The sequence below is a fragment of the Pseudoliparis swirei genome, chromosome 4 (genome assembly GCF_029220125.1).
Source record: "Pseudoliparis swirei isolate HS2019 ecotype Mariana Trench chromosome 4, NWPU_hadal_v1, whole genome shotgun sequence".
Lineage (NCBI taxonomy): Eukaryota > Metazoa > Chordata > Actinopteri > Perciformes > Liparidae > Pseudoliparis > Pseudoliparis swirei.
This window is the reverse complement of record NC_079391.1, coordinates 4,972,354-4,996,704: the sequence shown is the minus strand read 5'-3', so window position 1 is coordinate 4,996,704 and position 24,351 is coordinate 4,972,354. Positions and strand designations below refer to the sequence as shown.

General features: G+C 38.2%; 2 protein-coding genes across 8 annotated transcripts in view; both read left to right on the top strand.

Annotated features, from left to right (window-relative positions):
* wdr93 (WD repeat domain 93) overlaps window positions 1–1,742 on the top strand; it is an 8,614-nt gene extending 6,872 nt beyond the window's left edge. For all 4 annotated transcript variants that reach the window (XM_056413473.1, XM_056413474.1, XM_056413472.1 and 1 more), the window contains 2 exons: window positions 1–23; window positions 877–1,742. The exon at window positions 1–23 is cut by the window's left edge and continues 158 nt beyond it. In XM_056413473.1, coding sequence (XP_056269448.1) covers window positions 1–23; window positions 877–982 — 129 coding nt within the window. In that variant the 3' untranslated portion in view covers window positions 983–1,742. The remainder of the gene's footprint in view (window positions 24–876) is intronic.
* Window positions 1,743–5,891: 4,149 nt separating this feature from the next.
* On the top strand, window positions 5,892–23,968 carry zgc:123258 (uncharacterized protein LOC641502 homolog). 4 transcript variants are annotated; one of them, XM_056413476.1, is made up of 17 exons: window positions 5,892–6,067; window positions 8,611–8,721; window positions 9,052–9,234; window positions 9,586–9,675; window positions 9,804–9,937; window positions 10,869–11,023; window positions 11,916–12,012; window positions 12,354–12,455; window positions 13,592–13,673; window positions 14,102–14,176; window positions 16,673–16,729; window positions 17,903–17,956; window positions 18,783–18,882; window positions 19,516–19,596; window positions 21,246–21,418; window positions 22,809–22,842; window positions 23,509–23,968. In XM_056413476.1, exons 1-17 carry the CDS (start codon window positions 6,014–6,016, stop codon window positions 23,547–23,549), a joined length of 1,623 nt encoding a protein of 540 aa, XP_056269451.1. In that variant the 5' UTR covers window positions 5,892–6,013; the 3' UTR covers window positions 23,550–23,968. The 4 variants fall into 4 exon arrangements, with proteins under 4 accessions (XP_056269451.1, XP_056269454.1, XP_056269455.1 ...); XM_056413477.1 differs by having other exon boundaries at window positions 5,893–6,067; window positions 21,246–21,406; XM_056413479.1 differs by lacking the exon at window positions 17,903–17,956.
* The last annotated feature ends 383 nt before the right edge of the window (window positions 23,969–24,351 follow it).

The following is a 24,351-nucleotide window of genomic DNA, read 5'->3' as shown; positions in this document are numbered from 1 at the left end:
TGCAATCTCTACCTGCAGCAAAGGTACATGGCCATTTTTTATGTTTATCTTTTTTAACCCCAACTTCTTTTTTGTAGGTCTCTGCTCGAAAAAACATACCCAAACTAAAAAAAAGGGTGTATCTCCTCTAAGATAAGGGCTATTTTAATAATGTTAGTGTTATAATAAAAGTAAACACTTGTGAGAATACTCCATATGTGTAAATATCAGCTTATATGTTACTAGATAAGATTTAATAAAGATGGCACACAGCACGAATTTTAAAAAGTTACAGTTTCGCCTTGTAAAAAAGCACTTTTTATAATGATTATATCTTTGGAATGATGCAGCTGAAAGGTTTAAACTTTATCAGCGTCCTAACACACTATCTGAAGAGTATCTCTGCCAAGTTTGACTTTAAAAACATTAAACAGAACCAAGATAGAGCCTCGTTTAAGATAAAATGAAGATGGCACACAGCACAAATTAATAAAAGTTACAGGTTCGCCTTGTAAAAATGCACTTTTTATGATGATTATATCTTTGGAACGATTCAGCTGAAAGGTTTAAACTTCCTCAGCATCCTAACACACTATCTGAAGAGTATCTCTGCTAAGTTTGACTTTGAAAAAGTGAAGCAGAACCAAATTAGAGCCTCGTTAGTAAAGACAGTTTAGGCGAGGTCTCCAAAATAGGCATTTGGGCACCATCTGTGCCATTTTGAGTTTTCCCATGTAAAACTATATAGCCTATCTCACTTTTATATTACTAATGGGGTTCAATACTTGGAAATACAGCATACAAAATATAAAATCTTAAAATATATGTGACATGTATGTTCATAGTTGAATGTTAAAGTAGTGTTCTGTCTTGTGTTTCCTATGTTTCCATGTGCAGAGCGCTGTCTGTGGACGAGAGGAACGACGCGTTGACGCAGACGTGGAAGCAGCTTCAGGAAACTGCAGCGACGCTGCAACAGACGCGGAAAAACTGCAGCTCCTGATATGTTTTTTGCACATTACTATTGTACGTGTTGTTTGTGTGCATGTTCATTTTGTGTTCTTCTAATTACCACCACCTTTTCAGCTTATATATATATATATATATATATATATATATATATATATATATATATATATAATAACTCATTTACACACAATTAGTCCAGTATAGTGATGGTGAATTGCTTTTTATATTTTTTAACCAATGTTGAAAGTAAGTGGAAAAATATTTATATTCAAATTTATCTGAATCGTCATAAGGTTTTGTCTTGAAAAACGTTTTGAAGAAAGAATTTTCTTTTTTTATATATATTTCTTTTTTTGTGAAAAAAATGAATTTCAGGCAGAAATATTTTCCAATAAACCACAGATGTTGGTTGGAAGTAGCATTGAATCCAGTAACTCGTGTTTAGCTTGCTGCTAAGTAAATGAATAAAACATTTTTAAAAATCTCCAGGACTATATTTTATTAATTTCAAGAAAAAATTAGTTTATGCACTAATCCTAATTTATACATTGTTTATTTAGTTGAATCTGGCTGCATAAATGTCATATCTGTGGTGCTGGAAGGTTGTATCTCATATGTATTTTAAAAGGATGTGTGTATGAAGGCTGATTATGACTGGGCACGAAGGCTTTTTGTTGCCTTTGGGGTCTTTGAATGTTTCAAAGGCCACGTTTTTTAATATCAGATGACAGAAAAAAACAGGGGCAGTGTGCAGAGATGTTGCTTTATTAAATTAAATGGATTACTATTGTGTACTTTTTTTGGGTTGGGTTTGTTTTTCAGACTGGAACAAGAGAAGAGGTGTGTTCAGGTTTTAATTTAATGGAAAGAAAAACAAACATTTGATTCAATTATTTGACCTTTTATTTCATCTCCTGAGAGGTAAGTGAGAAAAAAAATGACTCCGTTTCAAAAGCATTTCTTTGTGGCAATTCAAATGTAGAAATATGCACAGATAAAAAAAAATTTTTAAATGGAGCTCAGTGGGCAGAATTAGTTTTTAACTTCAAAACACTGTCCATAATTTTTTAGTACACGGTTCACAGAAAATTAGTTGAGAATGAGTCAGAAGATCTTAATCTATCAGAGATATCATATTACTCAGCGACAACCAATCAACGTGTGTCTGATGAATATAATACTGTATATAATAATACATTATGAAACAGAAACATCTGAGGAGGGGACGGAGGGGAATTAGACTGTCATTGATCACTTTATCTCGGGACATGGAGTTAGCAGTCTGATAGAAAACACATGTTTTCTCACCTATTCTGTTAGACTATAGATATGCAGATTTGAAGACTTTTTGTTTTATGTACCCAGGTTTCTGAGATTCGGTGTTTGCTTCACTAGACAACACAAATATGTCTTAAGTTTTTCCATACATAAAATACCAGACTTATACTTTACAAATATATTCCCTGCATGTTTTTCCCGAGACAATATTAATATGTAATGAGCTCCAGTATTTTATTATATTTGAAATTTGACGCATCCACTGAGAAAACTACTGGAAAGTGACAAGAAACCAATAAAAAATAAGTCTTCATCGCAAAGAATTATGACAGATCGAATAGAGCCCTCTCCACTTTGCATGTAAACAGCTTGATTGAACTGAAGGCCAATCGATACATGGGTGAAATGAAATTGCAGTGTTTAACTCTGCAGGCCGAGCTGACAAAAACACTTCAACCGGAACAATATAGAATTTCTCCAACTGGAACCGAAGCCTTCGTCACGGCTTGAAAGGTCCTTTCTAAAGCATAAGCAGCAGAGAAAGGTTTCAACACCAGCCTGAAAGGAACATTTAGCATGTTTTTCTCCCAGCAGACAATTGGACATAAGTGAGAAATCGCTGGCGGGCATCGATTCTCGCCCAGCAGGGGCGTAACGCGGTGTGCGTGTTCATGAATAAGCGGCTGGGGACTTTACCACTCAACGGTCCCCCGGGTGCGATACCCCGTTACCACCAGTAGCCCCCATGTCATTCCACACTGAAGGGGAAAAAACAGAATTTCAGGAGATTTCAGTGTTTCTATGTTAGTAACATTTCAGACATTGTCAGGAGTTTCGTTTAAAATTTGTTTTTATTTTCAAAATGTCATCATTTCAACATTTTACGATATGTTATGTGTAGTGGCCATTTGTCCAATAAATTAAAAACAAATATACATCAAATTGCCACTGATGCTCCATGGAGTTTGTGGTTTACGCAACCAAAAGAAAGCGTTGTCCATCCAGGATTCTAGTTTTCTGATGATATATTTAACTTTAAACAAAACAAGCAAATAAACAAAAGAACAAAGGAACTCCCAACGCTGGTCAACAACCACAGGCCTACCCAGGTGCATGCTGGTCCTGTACTTGCCTACTCCTACATATAACCACAGGTGCCCATAGTGTTACCCAATTAGTGAACAAATGAACAAAGAAAAGACTAAATATATCTAAACAACAACGAATTAAACTAAACTAAAAACTATCACAAGGACAAGCTATTATAATACATCAACACATCTAACCTACAGAAGCAAACAACCTGAATGATTAAACAATACTATAGTCAATAAAATAACTAAATACTAGTTTGAAAAAATAATTAACTCATTAATTAAAATTACAGGATTACTTTTTGTTTTTTAACGCAAAACAATCATGAATGTCTGTTGTTGGTCTCGAAACAGCCATTCTGTCTCTACCGTCAGCTGTGACTCGACTCAAATCATTTATGTATATATGTATTTATGTTAATTTTTGCAATGTTAATAACATGTTTTATTCTGTATTCTTATATTTATATAGACACTCTGAAGCTGCACCCAGAGGAAAGCAGCATAAATAAGTCATCAGAAATGTCAGCTGGATGTGTGTGTGTGTGTGTGTGTGTGTGTGTGTGTGTGTGTGTGTGTGTTCAGGCAAGCAAATGGGCATGCATGTGTGGTTCAGGAGTCTATGCAGGGTTTGGCAATCAATGAAGGATATTAATTCCTTCATAGATTATCCCCGACTGACTCACTTCCGGTCACTCCCCTGCACACCTCTTTAAACTTAATTTTTAACATCTAATTTCACATGTCACTTTAACACACATCACACTTTAACACACACTTACAGTACCATATCTACAGCACTATCTGTTTGTGCACTGTATTTTATTTCATACCATTGTAAATTGAATGTATAAATTATTGCACTATGTTGACTGTTGATTGTTGTTGTTTTGTTTGTCTGTCTAATGAACACACCAGCCGCCAAGTCAGATTCCTCGTGTGTACAACACACGTAGAAAATAAATGTTTCTGACTCTAACTCTGATTCCAGCTCTGAAAATGAACAACGTAAAAAAAAATTATGCATAAAGATCAAAATGATGCATACAAATAATCAATTGAGAACACATTTTCGATTTACGACAGGCTTTTCCCATAGTTCCCATTGAGTTCAGTATAGAGTAAAATATGAAATGCATGGGAAGCAACTGTCGTCATCTAAAGCAGCAGTTAGCGTGCAGTTAGAGATATGCCTTTATGACATAATTACCCCAGAGCTATCGTTGCAACAGCCTTGTACTCATATCAGGGCCATACAAGGCAGCTGCTGGGTTTATCTCAAGTCTTGGTGCTATAGCTTCAGGGGTCAAGTCAAAATCCATCACCATATGGTAGTTTTATTTCCTCGGCCATGCAGTTGCACATTAATCAGTCGCAGAGGAAATATTACTCTGTACTTCATATAAAGATGAGGTGGTAAATGAAAAAGAGACAGATCATATTTAAATCAAGACAAAATGTAAATGACTGCTGCTCATTATTGTGGAAAATCCACATACGTTTGTTATGCTTTACACAAAATGTGGTGACATTCCCACTACTTCTGAATAAACCCCATCATAGTATACTGCCAAATGGTCTCTTCTAATGGACAAAAGCATCTGAATTTGAGGTAATTTGTCGTTGAGAACTGGGAATGTTTTTGCTTTTTTTGATGAAACTGATGCTAATTGGTGCTGAGGAATTCACTGTATGAAAAAGCATCATCGATAACAACATATAGCTGCATCTTCATTCACCCACGTTAAATTTTATTGGTTATTTGCAAGAGTCATACATTGATTAGGCTAGAAGCTAAAATTAAATTAGATATAACGATGTCCATCAGTGACATGCTGGATTGACTCATCTTCTCCTGCTCTCTTATGATTGAAAAGGCCTCCTCCTGTTGTGTTGCTCTCTTTTTGGGAGGTCCCCCAGCCCCAGGAGTCTATTCTGAGTCTCCTCTTTTAATATGAATACACAATCACACAACTGTATGTCCCTTTAAATGTCCTGTGTGTCGGTAGGACCCGACAGCATCTTGTGGTGAGGTTGCAGATAGCTGAAACGTGGTGAAGGTGTAATTTGTGTCTCACAGTCGTCGAAAGATGAAACTGGAACATTTCACAAAGATCTTGGCCATTCATTTCATGTGCATCTTGAAGTGGTCATGCACCATTTACCATCTCCACCAGTCTTGACTATTATAATTTAAATCCAGACATACACACACACACAAAGAAAGAAAGAAGAAATAAATAAATAAATCTCTGTCAAAGAAGAAGTTCACATATAAACCTGGAGCGATCGTTAAGTAACAACATAGCCTACGTTTCTTTCTTATTATTAAGAATATAGGCGATACATTATTACATAATGGATGTAGCATTAGGTATTCTCTTACTTGTTCACTGTATGACATCTGGTCATGGATTATATTTCCTACTTTTTGGTTTTGCTACTTGTCCTCCTGTATCGCCACAGTGGGTTGTTTTGTTGTTGACACGCTGTGAGGCGAAACAGGAGCCAATGGGTGAGCTTCTCACGTGGTCACGTGTCACCCACGAGCCGATACCGGAAGTAGCAAAGCGAAACAATTGCGATGCACTCATACGAGTAACTTCGCGGATAGAAAGTGTCTCCGTGTCGAATAGAAGACCATTAATGTGGGTGCCGGCGGACTGAGGGGAAAAAAAACGAATGTTACCAAAATGGAAAGAGCAGTCACGTTCCTCATTCTGTCGGTCGTTTTCTTCGTATCGCAGGTAAAGTTAACGGTGAAGACAGAAACTGAACTTTGTGTGCGTCAGAAAACTGACAGGGCCTTGTTATATTACACCTGAACGAACCGGGGGGAAACGTGTCGGCTACGACTGCTGTCGGTTAAGCTAACCTCACGTATTCCGAGTGCGGTGTCCGCTGCGGGGCTAGAATGCGTATCACGCGCACCGAAACCAAACGGCTCCCGTCGACGAGCTACCGTTAGCCCCCCAACGTTGGCGTCAGCTCAAGTTACGTTAACGTAACTAGGCAACCGCTTTCACTAATGGACATTTCACGACACCCCGCGGTGCGCTGGCCTTTACAAATCTAATTCCGCTTACTTTACGTTAAGTTATATAGTTTAATCGTAGGGTTCAGCGGAGTGTTTTATTTTTATTTTTTACATTGCCGTCGCCTACGTCATCAACACCGGAAGCGTTTACGTAATAATTTCAAGAACCAGCGACCATAATGTGACAGCTATATGGGGACAAATAAGTTACCTAAGTATTGATCACTGGACAGCTTGTGTACAGTAACATGTCTGTGTCACTGCTTTTAGATTGATGTTGTTTGTTTGCTACTTTTAATTTAACTATCATTACATTACACAGGGTTCGTACGGTCATGGAAAACCTGGAAAAGTCATGGCATTTTAAAATGGTAATTTCCAGGCCTGGAAAAGTCATGGAAAATACTTAAATCACAAAAGTTTTGGAAAAGTCACGGACATTTGTTATATTCACATGTTCATTTACGTCGAGTTTAAAATAATTCATATGTTTTTGAAAGGAAGACACTCAAATTATAAGCCGGCGTACGCCAAGTCCAAACAGATGGATTTGCACATAAAGGATAATAGTTTGATTCAAAGAATAAACATTTATATAAGTGTTTCTAAGAAAAAAGATGTACAGTAATGTTTATTCTTTTAATCAAACTATTGTCTCATTCATTTGTTTCATTTAAGGTATATTGTATGCTTTGTAATTCTCATTGTTTGAATACTACATTTTCAAAAAGTTTTCATGTACACACCGAGATTTCAGTTTGGTCTTGAGAATTTGGTTTAAAATCATGGAAAAGTCATGGAAAAGTCCCGTAATTCCATTGGTCAACATGTGTATGAACCCTGATTACATTACATGTCATTTAGCAGACGCTTTTATCCAAAGCGACTTACAATAAGTGCATCAACCTAGAGTACAAACTAAGAACAACAAGAATACAGAAAGTAATATTTCCTTAACATAGTCGAACTACAAAAGTACCATAATAAGAGCCATTTAAGTGCCACTGAAGTGCTAATCTGTGTTTTAATCCAGATATAGTCGGAAAAGGTGTGTTTTTAGTTCATGTGTGGGTGATTTATAATTCAAGATTGCCTTAACCCTTGTGTCGCCTTCGGGTCAATATGACCCGATTCAATGTTTAACCCTCCTGTTACCTTTATATTTACTAACATATTTTACCCTTGAGGTCAATATGACCCCAGCTATTAAAATCTCCAGAAAATTATTAGAATTAATATTGTTTTCCAAGTTTAAGTGTGAGGTACTTTATGTTTGTTTGTTGACTCCCGAAAGAACACCGACATTAAACATTGAATCGGGTCAAATTGACCCGAAGGCGACAGGAGGGTTAAATATTGAATCGGGTCAAAATGACCCGAAGGCAACACAAGGGTTAAGTTGTAAATGAAATTCAAGTATTTCTATTACTATACTTATCCTGGCCAACATTCTTTATGTATATGTATGGCAGGTTTAACGCGACCCAATTTAGTTATATTCTTACTAAATAATCTGAAAAGTCCTTTTATTAAAAACAAAAAACACCAGTATCTTTGTTTATGCCACCTTATTCCTCAGGATTTAAAAACGAGTCAGTGTAGATAGGGCAGGGTCTAAATATTATGTTAACTGTCAAATGACTGAATTGGGGTAAAGTACACTACCGTTCAAAAGTTTGGGGTCACTTAGAAATGTCTTTATTTTTCAAAGAAAAGCACTGTTTTTTCAATAAAGATAACATTAATCAAAAATACACTCTACACATTGTTAATGTGGTAAATGACTATTCAAGGTGGAAACGTCTGGTTTCTAATGAAATATCTCCAGAGGTGTATAGAGGCCCATTTCCATCAACTATCACTCCAGTGTTCTAATGGTACATTGTGTTTGCTCATCGCCTTAGAAGACTAATATCTGATTAGAAAGCCCTTGTGCAATTATGTTAGCACAGCTGAAAACAGTTATGCTGGTGATATAAGCTATACAACTGGCCTTCCTTTGAGCTTGAAGTTTGAAGAACAAAATTAATACTTCAAATATCAATCATTATTTCTCACCTTGTCAATGTCTTGACTATATGTTCTATTCAATTTTCAATTCATTTGATAAATAAAAGTGAGTTTTCATGGAAGACACGAAATTGTCTCGATGACCCCAAACTTTTGAACGGTAGTGTATATTTTCTGCAATATTTTTCATGTGTGGAACTCAAAAGAATAGCATTTCTAAGAATAACATTTCTTGCCCGACAGATAAATTGCCAAGAGGCAATCTTGCACATTTCAAATGGAAGTACCAACAAGGAGTACTGTATCGTCTACAATCATTCCTGGACCCCGCTATCACAAACCCTGGATGCCGCTGTAAGTTTTTCAAATTTTTTTCAAACACTAAAGGAAAATAACTCTTGACTTTTATTGACATATCAAGCCTTTATTCCTCCATCTATATCTATTTGTTTTGTATTTCATATGTTTTCGTTTATGTCATCAGAATCGAATCCAGAATTAAACGGATGTACAGTTAAGAAGTAATGACAAAGACCTTTAGATAAAAACATGTATTTGTTGTTTGCCGTACCACCCACAATTATGCGACTTCTCTTATGTTTCTCAAAGTTATGATGTGATAAATCTTAGGAGACTTTCCACCTATCCTCATTGCTACATTACTTATTGTCTTCACTTTCTCAGTTGCAGTATCCGGTGGTGAATATGACCTTCACTGTGCTGTGTAACACCTCTGGGGTCAGTCCAGAGGCGGTAAAGGGCAACGCCATGGTGGTGATGAGGGGGGACTGTGATTTCAGCCAGAAAGCTCTGGTTGCTCAGAGCCTTGGAGCCACAACATTGCTCATTGCCAGCAACACGTTATTGGTAGGACATTTATTTACATCAAACTGCATTTTTTCAGTAGACCGATCACATGGGAATGGGATTTGACATTTTCCTAAGATATTACAGGTGTCTTAATTATCAACTAACTCTTATCTTACTCAATTTGTTTTGTTGTTGTTGATCTGTACGTGATTGTAATACGAGTTAGTGTCCATATGTACAAATGTAAGAAGTGAAGTGATTCAGAAATAAGAAAGGGACCCACAAAACCAAAAGGTGTGCAAGTGGGGATTTCTATCTTATTCACACTTGTTGATGAAAGAGCGAAATATGAAATTCTAAACGACTGCATTTATTGGAAATCTCTCTCCTACTTCTCGGGCTTTTCAGATCACTCCATCAGCCAACGACTCGGAGTATGCGAAGATCCAGATTCCCGTGGCTCTCATGAGGTACAGGGACTATCTTGAAGCACAGCAGGTCAGTCCTCTTGTTACGGAACTCTTCTTCTTGTCACCCCTTCTTTTATAAAAAGGTACATTTGACGAAGAAGGTTCAACTGGAAACGTTTCTTATTAAATGATGATTCTCTTCCTGCGTGGTCTCAGGTGTTTGGAGAAGGGATGCAGGGGAAGCTTTATGCTCCACCGTACTCAAAGATTGACGCAAGCATCGCGGTCATGCTGCTGATTGCCATGGTAACAATCGTCTTGGGCGGCTTGTGGAGCGGGGCGAGCGAGAGGTAGGACTATCTATATCGACATTCTATTTAAATCAAACTCAAGCACATATTAGCAGAACATATAGTTGCTGCATTGTTATCAGTGTCTCCCACTGAGTTAGATTCTTGAGATGGCTGTTGATACACCAAAAATAGAGTCAAATCTACACTACCGTTCAAAAGTTTGGGGTCATCCAGACAATTTCGTGTCTTCCATGAAAACTCACTTTTATTTATCAAATGAATTGAAAATTGAATAGAAAATATAGTCAAGACATTGACAAGGTTAGAAATAATTATTCATATTTGAAGTATTAATTTTGTTCTTCAAACTTCAAGCTCAAAGGAAGGCCAGTTGTATAGCTTATATCACCAGCATAACTGTTTTCAGCTGTGCTAACATAATTGCACAAGGGTTTTCTAATCAGACATTAGTCTTCTAAGGCGATTAGCAAACACAATGTACCATTAGAACACTGGAGTGATCGTTGATGGAAATGGGCCTCTCTACACCTCTGGAGATATTTCATTAGAAACCAGACGTTTCACCTAGAATAGTCATTTACCACATTAACAATGTATAGTGTGTATTTTTGATTAATGTTATCTTTATTGAAAAAACAGTGCTTTTAAAAAATAAATAAAGACATTTCTAAGTGACCCCAAACTTTTGAACGGTAGTGTATATGTGGGAAACGCTGGTTGGAATGGAGTGACAATGTAATTAAGTGTCTGAATCTACTGAGAAGTGAACATTCAGAAGATGTAAAGTCCAAAATACTTTCCCAAAGGCCATATGTACTGTAGTGCTATTATATCAACATTTAATCCAACTGTACGGTCCACTTTCTGTCTACGAGTATTGGATGCTGCTTGGTCTTTCCCCCCCCCCCCTAAGTACCGCCCGTAACCTAAGATAAATTTAAATTAAGTGTTTTTCACTTCTTGGCAGAGACCGGTTGAATGGTGACGGTGCAGGGGGGGGAGGGGGAGAGGGCAAAGCAGACAGCGGGGAGCTGTTCCTGTACTCTCCTCTCAAAGTGGTCCTCTGCGTGGCACTGATGTCTGGGATGCTGGTCCTCATGTACTTCTTCTACAACTTCCTCGGTAAGTGGGAACACTGATTGTGTATCAGCGATGTGTACTCTTCCTATTTATTTATTTATTACTTCTTTAGCCGTGTTCTACTGTGCCAGACGTCATCAGTGGTGTTTTTGTTATTGTTATAGTGTTATACCTGCACTATGCGTCTTCTATAGTGGGCCTCTATGACTCCAATAATAGTCCCAACTGAAGCGTTATAGCTTTACGGTGGTGTGTTTGTATCTTTACCCACAGTGTTGATATTTAAAGTGCTGTCCTGTGTCATTTTGTAAGTATTGTACGATTGCCTGGAATCAACACATATATGCGTGTGGTGCATGCAGAGCTGAGGCGCGTGAGCTCAATGTTTCCGTCAAGATGCTCGTGCATATTGTGCAGCAGGATTAAGAGACGCGTTAATAATGATAACTGACTAGAAGATATAAAGAGATATTGGGTTTGGGAGTCCTCCCCTGAGAGAATTTGAAGGGTTTAATTCTGTTCATGGACCATAATTATACAATATATTTATTTAGCTGATTACACATATACCAGTTTTCCTTTGAACATTTCATTCTTCTGGAAATGTTTGCCCTGTAAAATCATATTGTGTAAATATAAAAAAAAGAAGCTGATTCAGAAAATATATATTTTTCAGTTCACACATTATTTCACGAAAGATATAATGAAATGATATTGATAAAGTACAGCGGCCTCCTTCTCACCTCCTCTCCTCCACGTGGCGCATCAGCTCGTCCTACATTGTTTTCTCATGAATACAAAAACTCAGGAGAGGACAGAAAAGTGACGAGAAAAAGTCCGAAGAGTAAACCCGTAGAAGTGCGGGTTACCCACTGTGGTTACATCTGGCGTTTTGTTATTGTTATATTGGGGTCTGTGTTTCTTCTTCCCTCAGTTTACGTCATCATTGCTATATTCTGCCTGGCGTCGGCCTCGGCGCTGTTCAGCTGTCTGGATGCAATCTTGGACCTGATTGGTTGTGGCACTGGGAGGTATGAGCATCACTCTTTAAAAACACACACACACACACTCGACATCGTTGGGGGGAAATATGAAACAGATGTGTGTGATATCCGACCAGCAGACGCTGTTATCGCTTCACAAAAATGAATAACATAAAAACAACAATTGTACCTGATGATCCGCTCATAAAAAAGAACATGTGTGAATGTTGTTTTCCTTGTTTATCCATAATCACAGTAACGCCGTCTAAACAAGCCGGACCCTCTGGACGCTGACCTCTGTGCGTTGGCGCGTCCGTCTCCTCCTGGCAGACGAGCCTCGACTGCTCAAAGTCTTTATTTACCTTTTTTATTTCTGTGTCTTCTTCTAGCTTCTCCGTCCGAAGTTACAACTTCTCCGTGAGGTCTCTCATCCTGGCGTCCGTGTGTATTAGCGTTGCTGTGGTCTGGGGCGTCTACAGAAATGAAGACAGGTACTGTGAGGGGACACGTGCACACAAAACACACAAAACACACAACCATAACACACTCGGACACACTCGGAGGACTGGTGCTTATTGGTTAAAATGATCTGCTGAACACCTGCATCAACGCAGTGCTTTTAATATTGCATCTCCCAAGTCAGTGTTTGTTTTTTAAAGTATCTTTATAGCTTTTTGTTAAACTCACCATAAAGTTTCTTTTCATTCCCTTTTTTATATTATTACCTTCGCATTGAAAATGTGGAAGGTTATGTTTTGATCGCCGTGTATTTATTTATTCATTTGTATGCGTGTTACTCGCATAACTCAAAAAGTATTAAACCGAATCGCATGAAATTTGGTGGGATGATTGGTTATTATCCAGGGACCATTTGATTAGATTTTGGGATCGATCAGGTCAAAGGTCAAGGTCATGGAAAGGTCAAAATCTTCTTGAATCGCATGAAATTTGGTGGGATGATTGATTATTATCCGGGGACCATTTGATTAGATTTTGGGATCGATCGGGTCAAAGGTCAAGGTCATGAAAAGGTCAACATCTTTTTACCATAGCGCGGTCAATTTCTATCCAATTGGCATGCAAATAATGCCAACATGTTCATAATTCAATGCCCAATCTTGTGATATGCGAAGGTATGCGCTCTACCGAGTGCCCATTCTAGTTTTATTTATAGTAAAAGACATAATGTCTGACGGGTGGGGACATCTCCTTGGGAACGCAATAACTGAATAATTGCAGCATTCTGTTGCTGTGTGAGTCAAGATATTATTAAAAACATAATTTCCTTCAAACTTGATGAATCTTCTTGTGTTCAATGAGGTCTCAAGTATTTTCTCATTACCGGCATGTTATTACAGTTCGTGTCTCGTTGTAGCGGTGTTCCTCAGAGTAATAATGTTCAGCCGAAAGCCATCAAAGCCAAAGTCTCTTGGTAAACTATCAAACATATGGCTTCAAAATCGATGTTCATTCATAAAATTGCTCTTTATGTTGTGATTTTAGCTCAATTTACCAACGCAGGGTGTTTTTTAAACGGCTGTAACTCGATGCGTTTCCTTAAGGAGAGGCAAACTGTTCTTGTTAAAGTTACAACACAAGCTCAAATATGAAGTGGTCGTCCCTCCAGGTGGATCTGGATCTTGCAGGACCTCCTTGGCGTTGCTTTCTGCCTCAACTTCATGAAGACCATCTCTCTGTCCAACTTCAAGGTACCATGTTCTCTCAGGATCACACTCCCTTCTTTCTCTAACGCTAATCTTCACACTATTCATCATAATTAGGCTCCGATTGATGATTGTTGAATTATTTTTTGTTAGATTTATTGTCTTCTGTCATTAGTCTGTCACACACTGCCTTTTTATATTGTTGTCTCAACAAGACAGACCTCTGTACATTTACCCTCACTGTCTATTATAATAATATATTCTATATATATATATATATATAATAATAATATATTCTCTATATATATATTATAATAATATATTATATATATTATAATAATATATATATATTATAATAATATCTTCTATATATATATTTTATAATAATGCTGATAAAGCTGTGTTGAAATGTCAAAATGTGTTTTTCTCAGAATCGAATCTTTGATGCATCCTTTTCCCCCATAATGCCACAGATCTGTGTGATCCTGCTGAGCCTCCTGCTCGTGTATGACGTCTTCTTCGTTTTCATTACTCCTTTCTTCACCAAGGTATGATGACATGTATTTATTTTGTTGAATTGGGAGCGGTAGGGTTTTTCAGATGATTTTAACTGCCACTGATATCACTCTTTAAAGCAGTGGTGTATAGTAACGAAGTAGAAGTACTTCGTTACTTTACTTAAGTAGTTTTTTTGGGTATCTGTACTTTATTTTACTACTTATATTTCTGTTTACTTTTACTTTTACTTCACTACATTTTGCAATGAAAACTTGTACTTTTACTCCGATACATTTCCCCTGAAACGGTTTCGTTACTCGTTACTACGGAAAAAATAATCATGAGAAACATCGCGGACTGTTGTGGAACACGCCGCAGCGCACCTGAACGCAGCACGAGCACCAGGTTGGGGGTCAGTGGTCCTTGCCGCGTGTTTTCTATTGTGTGATGCCCAGGATGTTAGCGAGCGGCTACAGATACGACTCATTTCATGTGGAGCAGCAATGGAAGCTACTCTAACAACAACGGGGACCAAGAGCAACGTCCGTGGCCATATTTGGGCGAACTCTTTTCTTTGGTCGGAGTGAAAGTTCCTTCCTACCGGATGAAGTGCCTCTTATGCCGACCGAAAGCTACGGAGATACTGGCCTTCAACAACTCACCAACCTCAGGAAACACATTGAGGTAAATTAAGATTAATCCCATGAGCCGCAACGTTAATGTTTAGTCACCATAAACCTGTTAAGATATCTAGCAGTGTTGTCCTCAGGATTGAAGTAAATTATATCTTTGGCAGGGGGGGGGGGGGGGGCAACAGTGATTGTCCTACGCATGTTGTACGTTAGGCTAACGTTCGCTAGCTATCGTCAATTAAATGAGACAATTAGGTGAGTGCAGCAGACGGATCTCTAGCGAGTTAATGAGCTGAAGAAGTGTTTTGACAGTTGTGAAAATGTGTTGATTTGAGTCGTCTTAGCTATAATATAATGCTAATCATTACAGCATTATTATCATTATTTGTATTAATATTATAAGAGTGACGGTCCAGTAATGGCGATTTATATTGATTTGGGACTGTTGTTGTGTTTAACTACAGAGATACAAGTACATATTCACAAATCAACTCTGGATGCACGGACAGTGCATGAAACTAAATGTATAAACCTCAAATTAAAACAAACTATTTTGGACAAAACTTTAGGTTGGGGTCATGACATGTTAGGAAGTGTTATTAATTCTATCATGTCTGTAATACTCTCACTTTATTTCAGGAATGGACTACATCAAGCAGCACATGGAAGAACCCTCCCTGCAGCTATGTGATGCCACCAGGTCCAGTTCATCTGATGAAGAGGACTTCTTCGTCATCTCAAGCACATGACAGCAGCAAACAGCTGGATGGAGACGTGGATCACGTTGACTTGCTGAAATGCGTCCCAACTGTGTGCTGCTGTCTGTGAAGCTAGACACACTCTACCTGCATCATCAGGGCCTGTGAAGCTAGACACACTCTACCTGCATCAGGGCCTGTGAAGCTAGACACACTCTACCTGCACCAGGGTCTGTGAAGCTAGACACACTCTACCTGCACCATCAGGGTCTGTGAAGCTAGACACACTCTACCTGCACCAGGGCCTGTGAAGCTAGACACACTCTACCTGCATCAGGGTCTGTGAAGCTAGACACACTCTACCTGCACCATCAGGGCCTGTGAAGCTAGACACACTCTACCTGCACCATCAGGGCCTGTGAAGCTAGACACACTCTACCTGCATCAGGGCCTGTGAAGCTAGACACACTCTACCTGCATCAGGGCCTGTGAAGCTAGACACACTCTACCTGCATCATGTGAACGGCTCTTCAGCATCGCAGGACTCGTCTTCAGCCCCAGAAGAGCGACACTGAAATCTGTCCATTTTGAAAATCAACTTCTTTTGAAGATGAATAATACATTTTTCACTTTAAAGTGATGATTTTGGTTCTGCTTTTTTCTGTTAATCGTGTTTTTATATTTTAGTAATTTCATAGTATTCATATATTGCTAAGTTCATCCAAGCTCATACTCCTTGTTCATGGCGGCCACAGCACCAAAACAAATAAACTTCATAATTCTCAAAATTCTAACCCTTTGTTTTTTTTATTAACAGCATTTACTTTTACTTTCAATACTTAAGTACAAAAAAAATCAGATACTTTCATACTTTTACTCAAGTAGTATTCTCAGAGGTGACTTTTACTTTTACTTGAGTAATTTTCCAGTCAAGTATCTTTACTTTTACTCAAGTATGACTTTTGGGTACTTTATACACCACTGCTTTAAAGTCATTCCTCTGTATTTTTCTGATTTTAAATGTTCACCTATTAAGGGACCATAGACACAACCGCACACTGACGGCCATCTCCATCGATCGGAGATGTTTTTAGTGTGATGATTGGACGAGTGGCATCATATGACGTCTTGGCGTCTCTTAGATAGATAGATAGATAGATAGATAGATATATACTTTATTAATCCCCAAGGGGAAATTTGTCTCTTCTGTCGACAGAATGGAGTGAGCATCATGGTGCAGGTTGCCCTCGGCCCGGATGCATCAGGAGAGAAGGTTAGTCCTCCCGCATCGCTTCGTCCTTCAAGGGGGAAATTCACCAAATCAAATTTTCTAAATATACACTACCGTTCAAAAGTTTGGGGCCACACAGACAATTTTGTGTTTTCCATGAAAACTCACTTTTATTTATCAAATGAATTGCAAAATTAATAGAAAATATAGTCAAGACATTGACAAGGTTAGAAATAATGATTTTTATTTTAAATATTAATTTTGTTCTTCAAACTTGTCGCTCAAAGGAAGGCCAGTTTTATAACTTCTCTCACCAGCCTAACTGTTTTCAGCTGCGCTCACACAAAAAGGGTTTTCAAGGGTTTTCTAACCCTCCGTTAGTCTTCTAAGGCGATAACACAATGTACCATTAGAACACTGGAGATGGACCTATAGACACCGATGTAGTTTTTTCATCAAAAACCAGAGAATAGTCATTTAACACATGAACAATGTGTAGAGTGCATTTCTGATGCATGTCATGTTATCTTCATTGAAAAAAACTATGCTTTGAAAAATAAGGACATTTCTAAGTGACCCCAAACTTTTGAACGGTAGTGTATTTTATCAGATTCCATATTCGGTCTTCTCATTGTTAGCCAGCTCTCCTTCTGCTGATGGGAACACACATGTGTTGTTCACAATAAAGCAAAATTAGGGACGGGTGCCAAAAAAAAGCAAATTTGCATATTTTTACTGAATACCGTCCGCTGGTCAATCGTAGCGTCCCCAATAAAGATCATGTCTATCTGTTATTACATTAAATTAACGGACAGCCTCTTTTTTTGTACATTAGTTTAAATATTTAGAATTATGACAAAAAGATAGACTTTGTATTTGTGGTAAATCCGCATTTTCTTTTGTCACGTTTATCCTGACCTAGGGTTGTTTTTTGCGTGCTACGAAGCCAAAATTGTTCACTTTATTATGAGATTGAAGAAACATCGTTCCGTGAATGACTTAAATTAGAGGCGTGAATGTGTGTTCAAGAAGAGCAGAGGGCAGGAGTTTTATCACCCATCAGTCCTGGACAACAATCTAAAAGCTAAGCTTGGTGGAATTCCCCTTCAACTCTGCTGCGGCCTCATGAGCATCCTGCTCTGCTTGTTGTTTACATCCTACGATGACGGACTGATTGACTAACTGTGCGTTGGGGTTGGGTGGGCTCTGTTGTAGACGCAAGGTAACATGGTGCAGGTCCCCGCCGAACCCCAGGCGCCCTCTGAGAAAGTAAGGCTTCACTTGTTAACCACCGTCTTCTTGTCTCAATAAAGGGATTGGGGGTCGTAGATGTGTGGTCTCAAGATAGATTCTCATGAGCAGAACCCTTTAAAAAGGCCGTGAAAACTATGCTGGGAAAGTTCTGTGTTGGCCTTTTCTTTTGTTTATTTGTCTTTGGTTTAGATTCTCCACTTCTGATAAATGCGTTGATGTAAAAATTGCAGTACCCAAAACACACCACCAGAGGTCAGTCTACCATTGTGGAACATGCAACTGACCTATCAGTTGAGTTTAGTCTTCGTTCAACTACAAACACACATGATTGACACATCGACATAGACCCAATCAGCCCGTCCAAGCCTAATCTATAATGTTTATTACATTATTGGCGGTTATCCTCCTTCTGAAAATAATCTAAAAATGCTTTTACCGTACTTCTTTACAAATGAAAGACTCTCTCATCATTGTCAGGTGTTGAAAAGTCACTTGATTTGTCTTTTGAACACAGCAGTTCTGCTCAAGAGGAATCGGTTCACGGGCAATGTTTTGGTGTTTTATACTTCTATAGATTTCAGTTTGTTTTATTGAATTTATTCTGTATTTATTTTCCATTTTTATAAGCATTGTTTTATGAATATTGTAAGTGTTTTTGCTCCTCAGTTAAAGTTCCCAGGGATTTAATTTAGGATTGTTAAACCATCGCTGGAAAACTGAAGCAGAGTTTTTTTTCCTGTTCTAAAGCAATATGCACCAAACCGCTGCTTTGAGAAACTAAATATCAAGTAGAGAGTCACGCGTCTTTATTAACATATATGCAAATGTTTTTCCGTCCCAGCTGCCGGTGGTCATGCGTGTCCCACGGTTCTCCGCTTGGGCTCAGAACCTGTGTGGGATGCAGTTCTCCATTCTGGGTTATGGCGATATCATTATCCCAGGTGAGGTTAAAGTGTCACCGGTGGTGTTTAAACTGTCGCTGCTCTCAGTTTAACTAGAGTAAATAAACCAGTTAACCCTCCTATTACCTTTGGGGTCAATTTGATCCCATTCAATGTTTAACGTCTCTAAAAAATGATTGACATCATTTTTTTTGCTTCATATTTCATGACTTTTCCTAATTTATTGGAAACTGGGGAAAACCTCAAATTCACATGACGATATGTTTTTAATGTCTTGTACAAAACTTATAAATTTGTAAATTTGACCCCAGGCTGTTTTTCACTGTGTCAAACATAAGAAATATCAACTTTTTTATTTATTTAAAGGGCTATTTAGGTAGTCAACAAACAAACATAAAGTGACACTTAAACTTGGGAAACAATATTAATTCTAATAATTTTCTGGAGGTTTTAATTGCTGGGGTCAAATTGACCCCGAGGGTAAAATATGTTCGTAAATTTGAAGGTAACAGGAGGGTTAATGTATCATGTGTAATGTTCGCACAGTGCGGCCCAGCTCTCATGTGTTGCTATCTTAAAAAAATAAGATAAAAACACAAGCGGCAGCACTGCTTCTGAGCTCTTCATAGTTTGATGTTTCACTCAACCGCTGCGTCCTCATTGGTCCAACAGGTCTGCTGGTGGCCTACTGCAGCAGATTTGACGTTTGGATCAACAGCAGCAAGAAGATCTACTTCCTCTGCTGCTGCACAGGTACATCACAGTTCAACTATAACTGTATTCATCACGTGTTGAATATATATATCCATCGTTGATACTGTAAGGATATGTGTACAGTATACCACCGTCACATAACAGGCTACTGTGCATTTGATTTGTTTTTATATATCCCCTGTTTGTAATATCAGCTGTGCTGCTCTTTACTGCTCAACTGCACACGCCATGCATTTAATAATGTGTTTGATTTAACTTGCTTATTCATCAGTGTGGATGTAGTGGCTATTTATCCAATACATTAAAAAAATAACATAAATCAAATTGCCACTGACGCTCCATAGAGTTTGTGGTTTAGCCAAAAGAAAGCGTTGTCCGTTCAGGATTCTGTTTTTCTGATAATTTATTTAACTTCAAACAAAACAAGCAAACAAACAATAACAAAGGAACTCCTAACGCTGCCTCTCCATAGGCCTACCCAGGTGCATGCTGGTCCTGTACCTGCCTACTCCTACATATAACCACAGTGTTACCCAATTAGTGAACAAGTTAAGAATCAAAACACTAAATATAACTAAACAACAACAACGAATTAAACTAAAAACTATCACAAGAAAAAGGTATTCTAATACCGTATTTTCCGCACTATAGGGCGCACTGGATTATAAGGCGCACTGTCAATGAATGGTCTATTTTCGATCTTTTTTCATATATAAAGCGCACCGGACTATAAGGCGCATTAAGCGGAAAAAAAACAGTCAGATAAGTCAGTCGATCAAACTTTATTAAACGCGTTCACAATAATTCTCAACATTATTCAAACGTTAATGAGCGTATTCACAATAACTACCAACCTTATTCAGTTGTATTTTGGGATCCTTTTACACACACTGTAATATTATGGTGAAGCACAGTATTGTAACGGACTGAGGGAAATGTTATGTCCGGATGTAACTGAACGTCTCACGAGCTGGTAGCTGTGAGGCGGGTCTGTGATTGGACAGCGAGTGATGTTGTTGTGTGTGTGTTGTTGTGTTCCGCGGGTTCGGATCGGAGCTATGACCCGGAGCAGACGTGAAGCTGGTTTTGAGGTTTCACGGCGGTTTGTTGTCGTTTTGGCGTAGGCTACGGCCAACAGTAGCTTGTTCTATGTTCCTTGAATAAACACCCTATAAGCCATCTACGTCTCGTAGCGTTCCTGACCCAGGGTCGCTACAGTATGTATTACTCCGCGACGCTCCTGGCTACGGTAGCCGTAATGCTGCAAGCGGTGCGGCTTTGTAGTTTACCAAAGTCGTACTAAAACATTTTGACTTAGCGCCGTGAGCGCCTTGTACCACACAAAATCGCTTAGAGGTCAGTAAGCAAAACCAGAATTAATCCATATATACGGCGCTTCGGATTATAAGGCGCACTGTCGTTTTTTGAGAAAATTAAAGGCTTTTAAGTGCGCCCTATAGTGCAAAAAATACGGTAAATCAAAATATCTAACTTACATAAGCAAACAACCTGAACAATTAAACAATACTTGTCAATAAAATAACTAAATACTAATATCAAATAAATAGCTCCAACAGTGGACATATTTGATATATATCAGACGATATTTTGCGAGTGCCTTAAAAAAAAAATTACTTTCAGGTACATTTGTTTTTAATGTGTTTTGTATTTGTGCGTCTCTCTTCCAGCCTACCTGCTGGGGATGGCCGTGACGTTTGCTGTGATGCTGCTGTCGGGGGCGGGTCAGCCCGCGCTCCTCTACCTGGTGCCCTTCACCCTGATAACCTGCGCTGTGGTGGCTGCCTGCCGGGGGGAGATGAAGCAGTTCTGGGCGGGAACCACCTATCAGGTGAGAGGACCGGTGAGAGAGAGAGAGAGAGTTTCTATATATACTTCCTGTTGGTACTTCCTGTTGGTACTTCCTGCGTTCACACAGGTTTCACTGTATTTCTGAAGAGCTTCACTTTATCTGTGACGTGTTTTTCAAGCACCATTTCACGAAACACAGACGGCACTATTGCAGAGTGCACATCGAGAGGCTTTCATCACTTTTCTTCTCTTATAGATATATACGTTTTAATGTGAAGTGTGTATTCTTTTTTATTACTAATTGCCCCTTTTTTAGTAAACACAACAGCATCACAACACCGTCGTTGCACTAACCGTAATTCAGGCTTGCTCTTCTACAGACATTCCTGTGAGTTACTGTAGTGTATTACAAATGTAATCGGCTATAAAAAGGTATCTTTTACATATTTTACACACTCCTTAGCCATGTGTGTGTGTGTGTGTGTGACACACAGACAGACAGACAGACACCATTAATTACTATTAGGTGACTTCTCCCACAATGAGGGAAGGACATGTTATGAATGTGTTTTGGGAATGGATCCAGAATGCCCAGCAGTGGCATTATACAACATGTAGGAATATCCTGTTTATGATATTTACATTTTTTTATAAAAGTCAAATATTAAGCAGTGTATCTTAAAAAAAATGAAAGGAGAGAATAATTAAATTATCTAAATAAGAAAAATAAAGTGTATGTACACAGTATATGGACACAGACATAAATACACACACACAACGTACAAAGATGGAATTAAAAACAACCACAAAAAAACATAATCTAATATGCTGCAGGACAGAAACTTCTTTAAATTAGCTTTGAATTAATCTATTGTTGGCATGTGAGTATTCCTACGTTTTTAGTACTATAAATTCCCCATTTATATTATAATTAACAAACTATATATGGCAGATAAAATCATCAGTCTTTAAGGACCACAGCAGCTGTTTCTTTATGGTTGAGCTTGTTTAGTACAAATGTGTGTTATCCAAACTATATTTGTAAGTTTTTGGATTGTTTTTCAGAGCTTCCAGTCGGCCATTGGTAACAACTGTTGCTTATACTGTATGAAAATAAACTTTAAATAATCCTTACACTGGTATCCATCACAGTAAACTGGTAAAAGTGGAAATAAAATAAAAATGTATACATATATCCTAGTTGAGATCCAAGTCCATGGCTTCTTGGAAGTTATGAAATGTAATTAATATACGACGTTTTGTAGTTTTAACAAAAAATCTTGCAAAAATCCTTTGAAATTCTAAACATCTCTCGCCCCGAGATCCGAGATTTATTTGAGGTCTTCTGAGAGACGGTTGCGTGGTTGTGTCTTTGTATGTGAGCGATGACCAAAGGGGGGCAGGAAACAGACACAATTCTGACCCGGCTTCATCTCCACCAGGTCTTGGACTCGTCCAGGGAGCCTTTGCTGCCAGGTTTGCATCGCTTCACCTCACAACTCTCACCCTCCATCTCACGCCATGCCATCGTCTTGCTGACCGCAGTGTCTTAATCTTTTCTTAGGGGCTTCTTTTGACCTCCTTTTATCTTTTTTTTGTGGACATTTTTAACCCCTAATTTCCGGGGTCAATGTGATATTATAAACGCAGACAGACGATCTGCCTTTTTTTTGTTTGTTTTTGGGAAGACATTGTTACTTGCATTAACTCACCACTAGGTGTCTCTAGTTGATTGGAAATAGTCAGAAATGTCTGAAGAGCTTCTCAGCAACACCTCTTGTGTTCAAGCCGTGGCCCTGGAATAACTTCATCTCTTATTTTTTGCTTTTATCATTCTCTTTCATCACTCATTCATCTTTTTCCCCAACCAGTGAGAGAATTCATACTCTCATCCCTCCATCCTTTCATGCAGTCATCTACACGTCCATGTTGCCCTCTGCATGTTGTTGCTTGCAGTTATTGGGATGAGGATATGTGATCTCTGGCTTGCTATACATGTAGAACGTACGGGCCCCCGTCTGGTGTTGTAGGCGCTTTGCAAAAATGTAACTTCATAAAAAAAAAAATCTCTTCGTCCGTCAATTTGTATTCGGTGAACCAAAAAATATATAAATTCTTCCTTTTTCTCTATCTTTTCTTTAGAGGGAAGAGCTGACTGTGCCGTAGAAGGAGACGTTTGCTGACGTCCTGCAGTGTTGAGAAGCGACCGTTACTGCTGGATGCTTTTTTATTTTTACTTTTTTAATTTTTATGTTTGCAAAGCAAGGGAAATCCGGTTATTGATCAACAGATTCTTGAAGCAGTAAGGGGTTAATTTGTCTTCTGCAGCTGGCTAGAAAGTTAATAACTTATGTTGGCTTTGTTTAGTGCCTGGAAGCTTTTCTTAGGTTCACATATTGACTTTGCCTTGGCCATAATAGAATACGACAAAATGAGGAAGCACTTTATAATGTTCAGCTTTTACAGTTGTCCCATCAGGGGTGGGGTAGGTTTTAAATTACTCGAAGCCACATTGATACGTTTTTGATAACTGTTTCTGCGTCACCCGTTTGTATGATGTGATTTATTTCATCGCCTTATATTAAAGTGAACTTATATTTAATGGATGTGTATTTGGTTCCTTGTTGAAACTTCCACATGGACACAAAATCTGTAATTAAGTGTTTAAAGTGAGATGAAAGACAGTTATTACACTTCTTGTGAGGCCCTTTATGTTCTGTGAGGTAGGATCAATCAATTGTCTCTTTAAATTACATCATTTAAATTAATTATATAACAAAGGTTGCGACACTGTTAAGTATTACCATTGTAGTCGATAGGAGCCCATTGAAAACTATTCTTTTAAAATATTATTTATAAATATGTTGAATGTAAAATTGCTAGGCATCTGAGTTCTGAAGTCTTTGATGTATCCAGTCCTTATTAGTGTTTATAATGCACATATTCTTTGTGTTTTTGAGTATTTTGCCACTTAAATCATATTTT

Coding starts and splice junctions, on each gene's coding strand:
- zgc:123258 (XM_056413476.1), top strand. CDS start 6,014: ATGGAAAGAGCAGTCACGTTCCTCATTCTGTCGGTCGTTTTCTTCGTA. Junction 9,676..9,803: donor ACTATCTTGAAGCACAGCAG/GTCAGTCCTCTT, acceptor GCGTGGTCTCAG/GTGTTTGGAGAAGGGATGCA. Junction 22,843..23,508: donor CAGGGAGCCTTTGCTGCCAG/GTTTGCATCGCT, acceptor TCTTTTCTTTAG/AGGGAAGAGCTGACTGTGCC.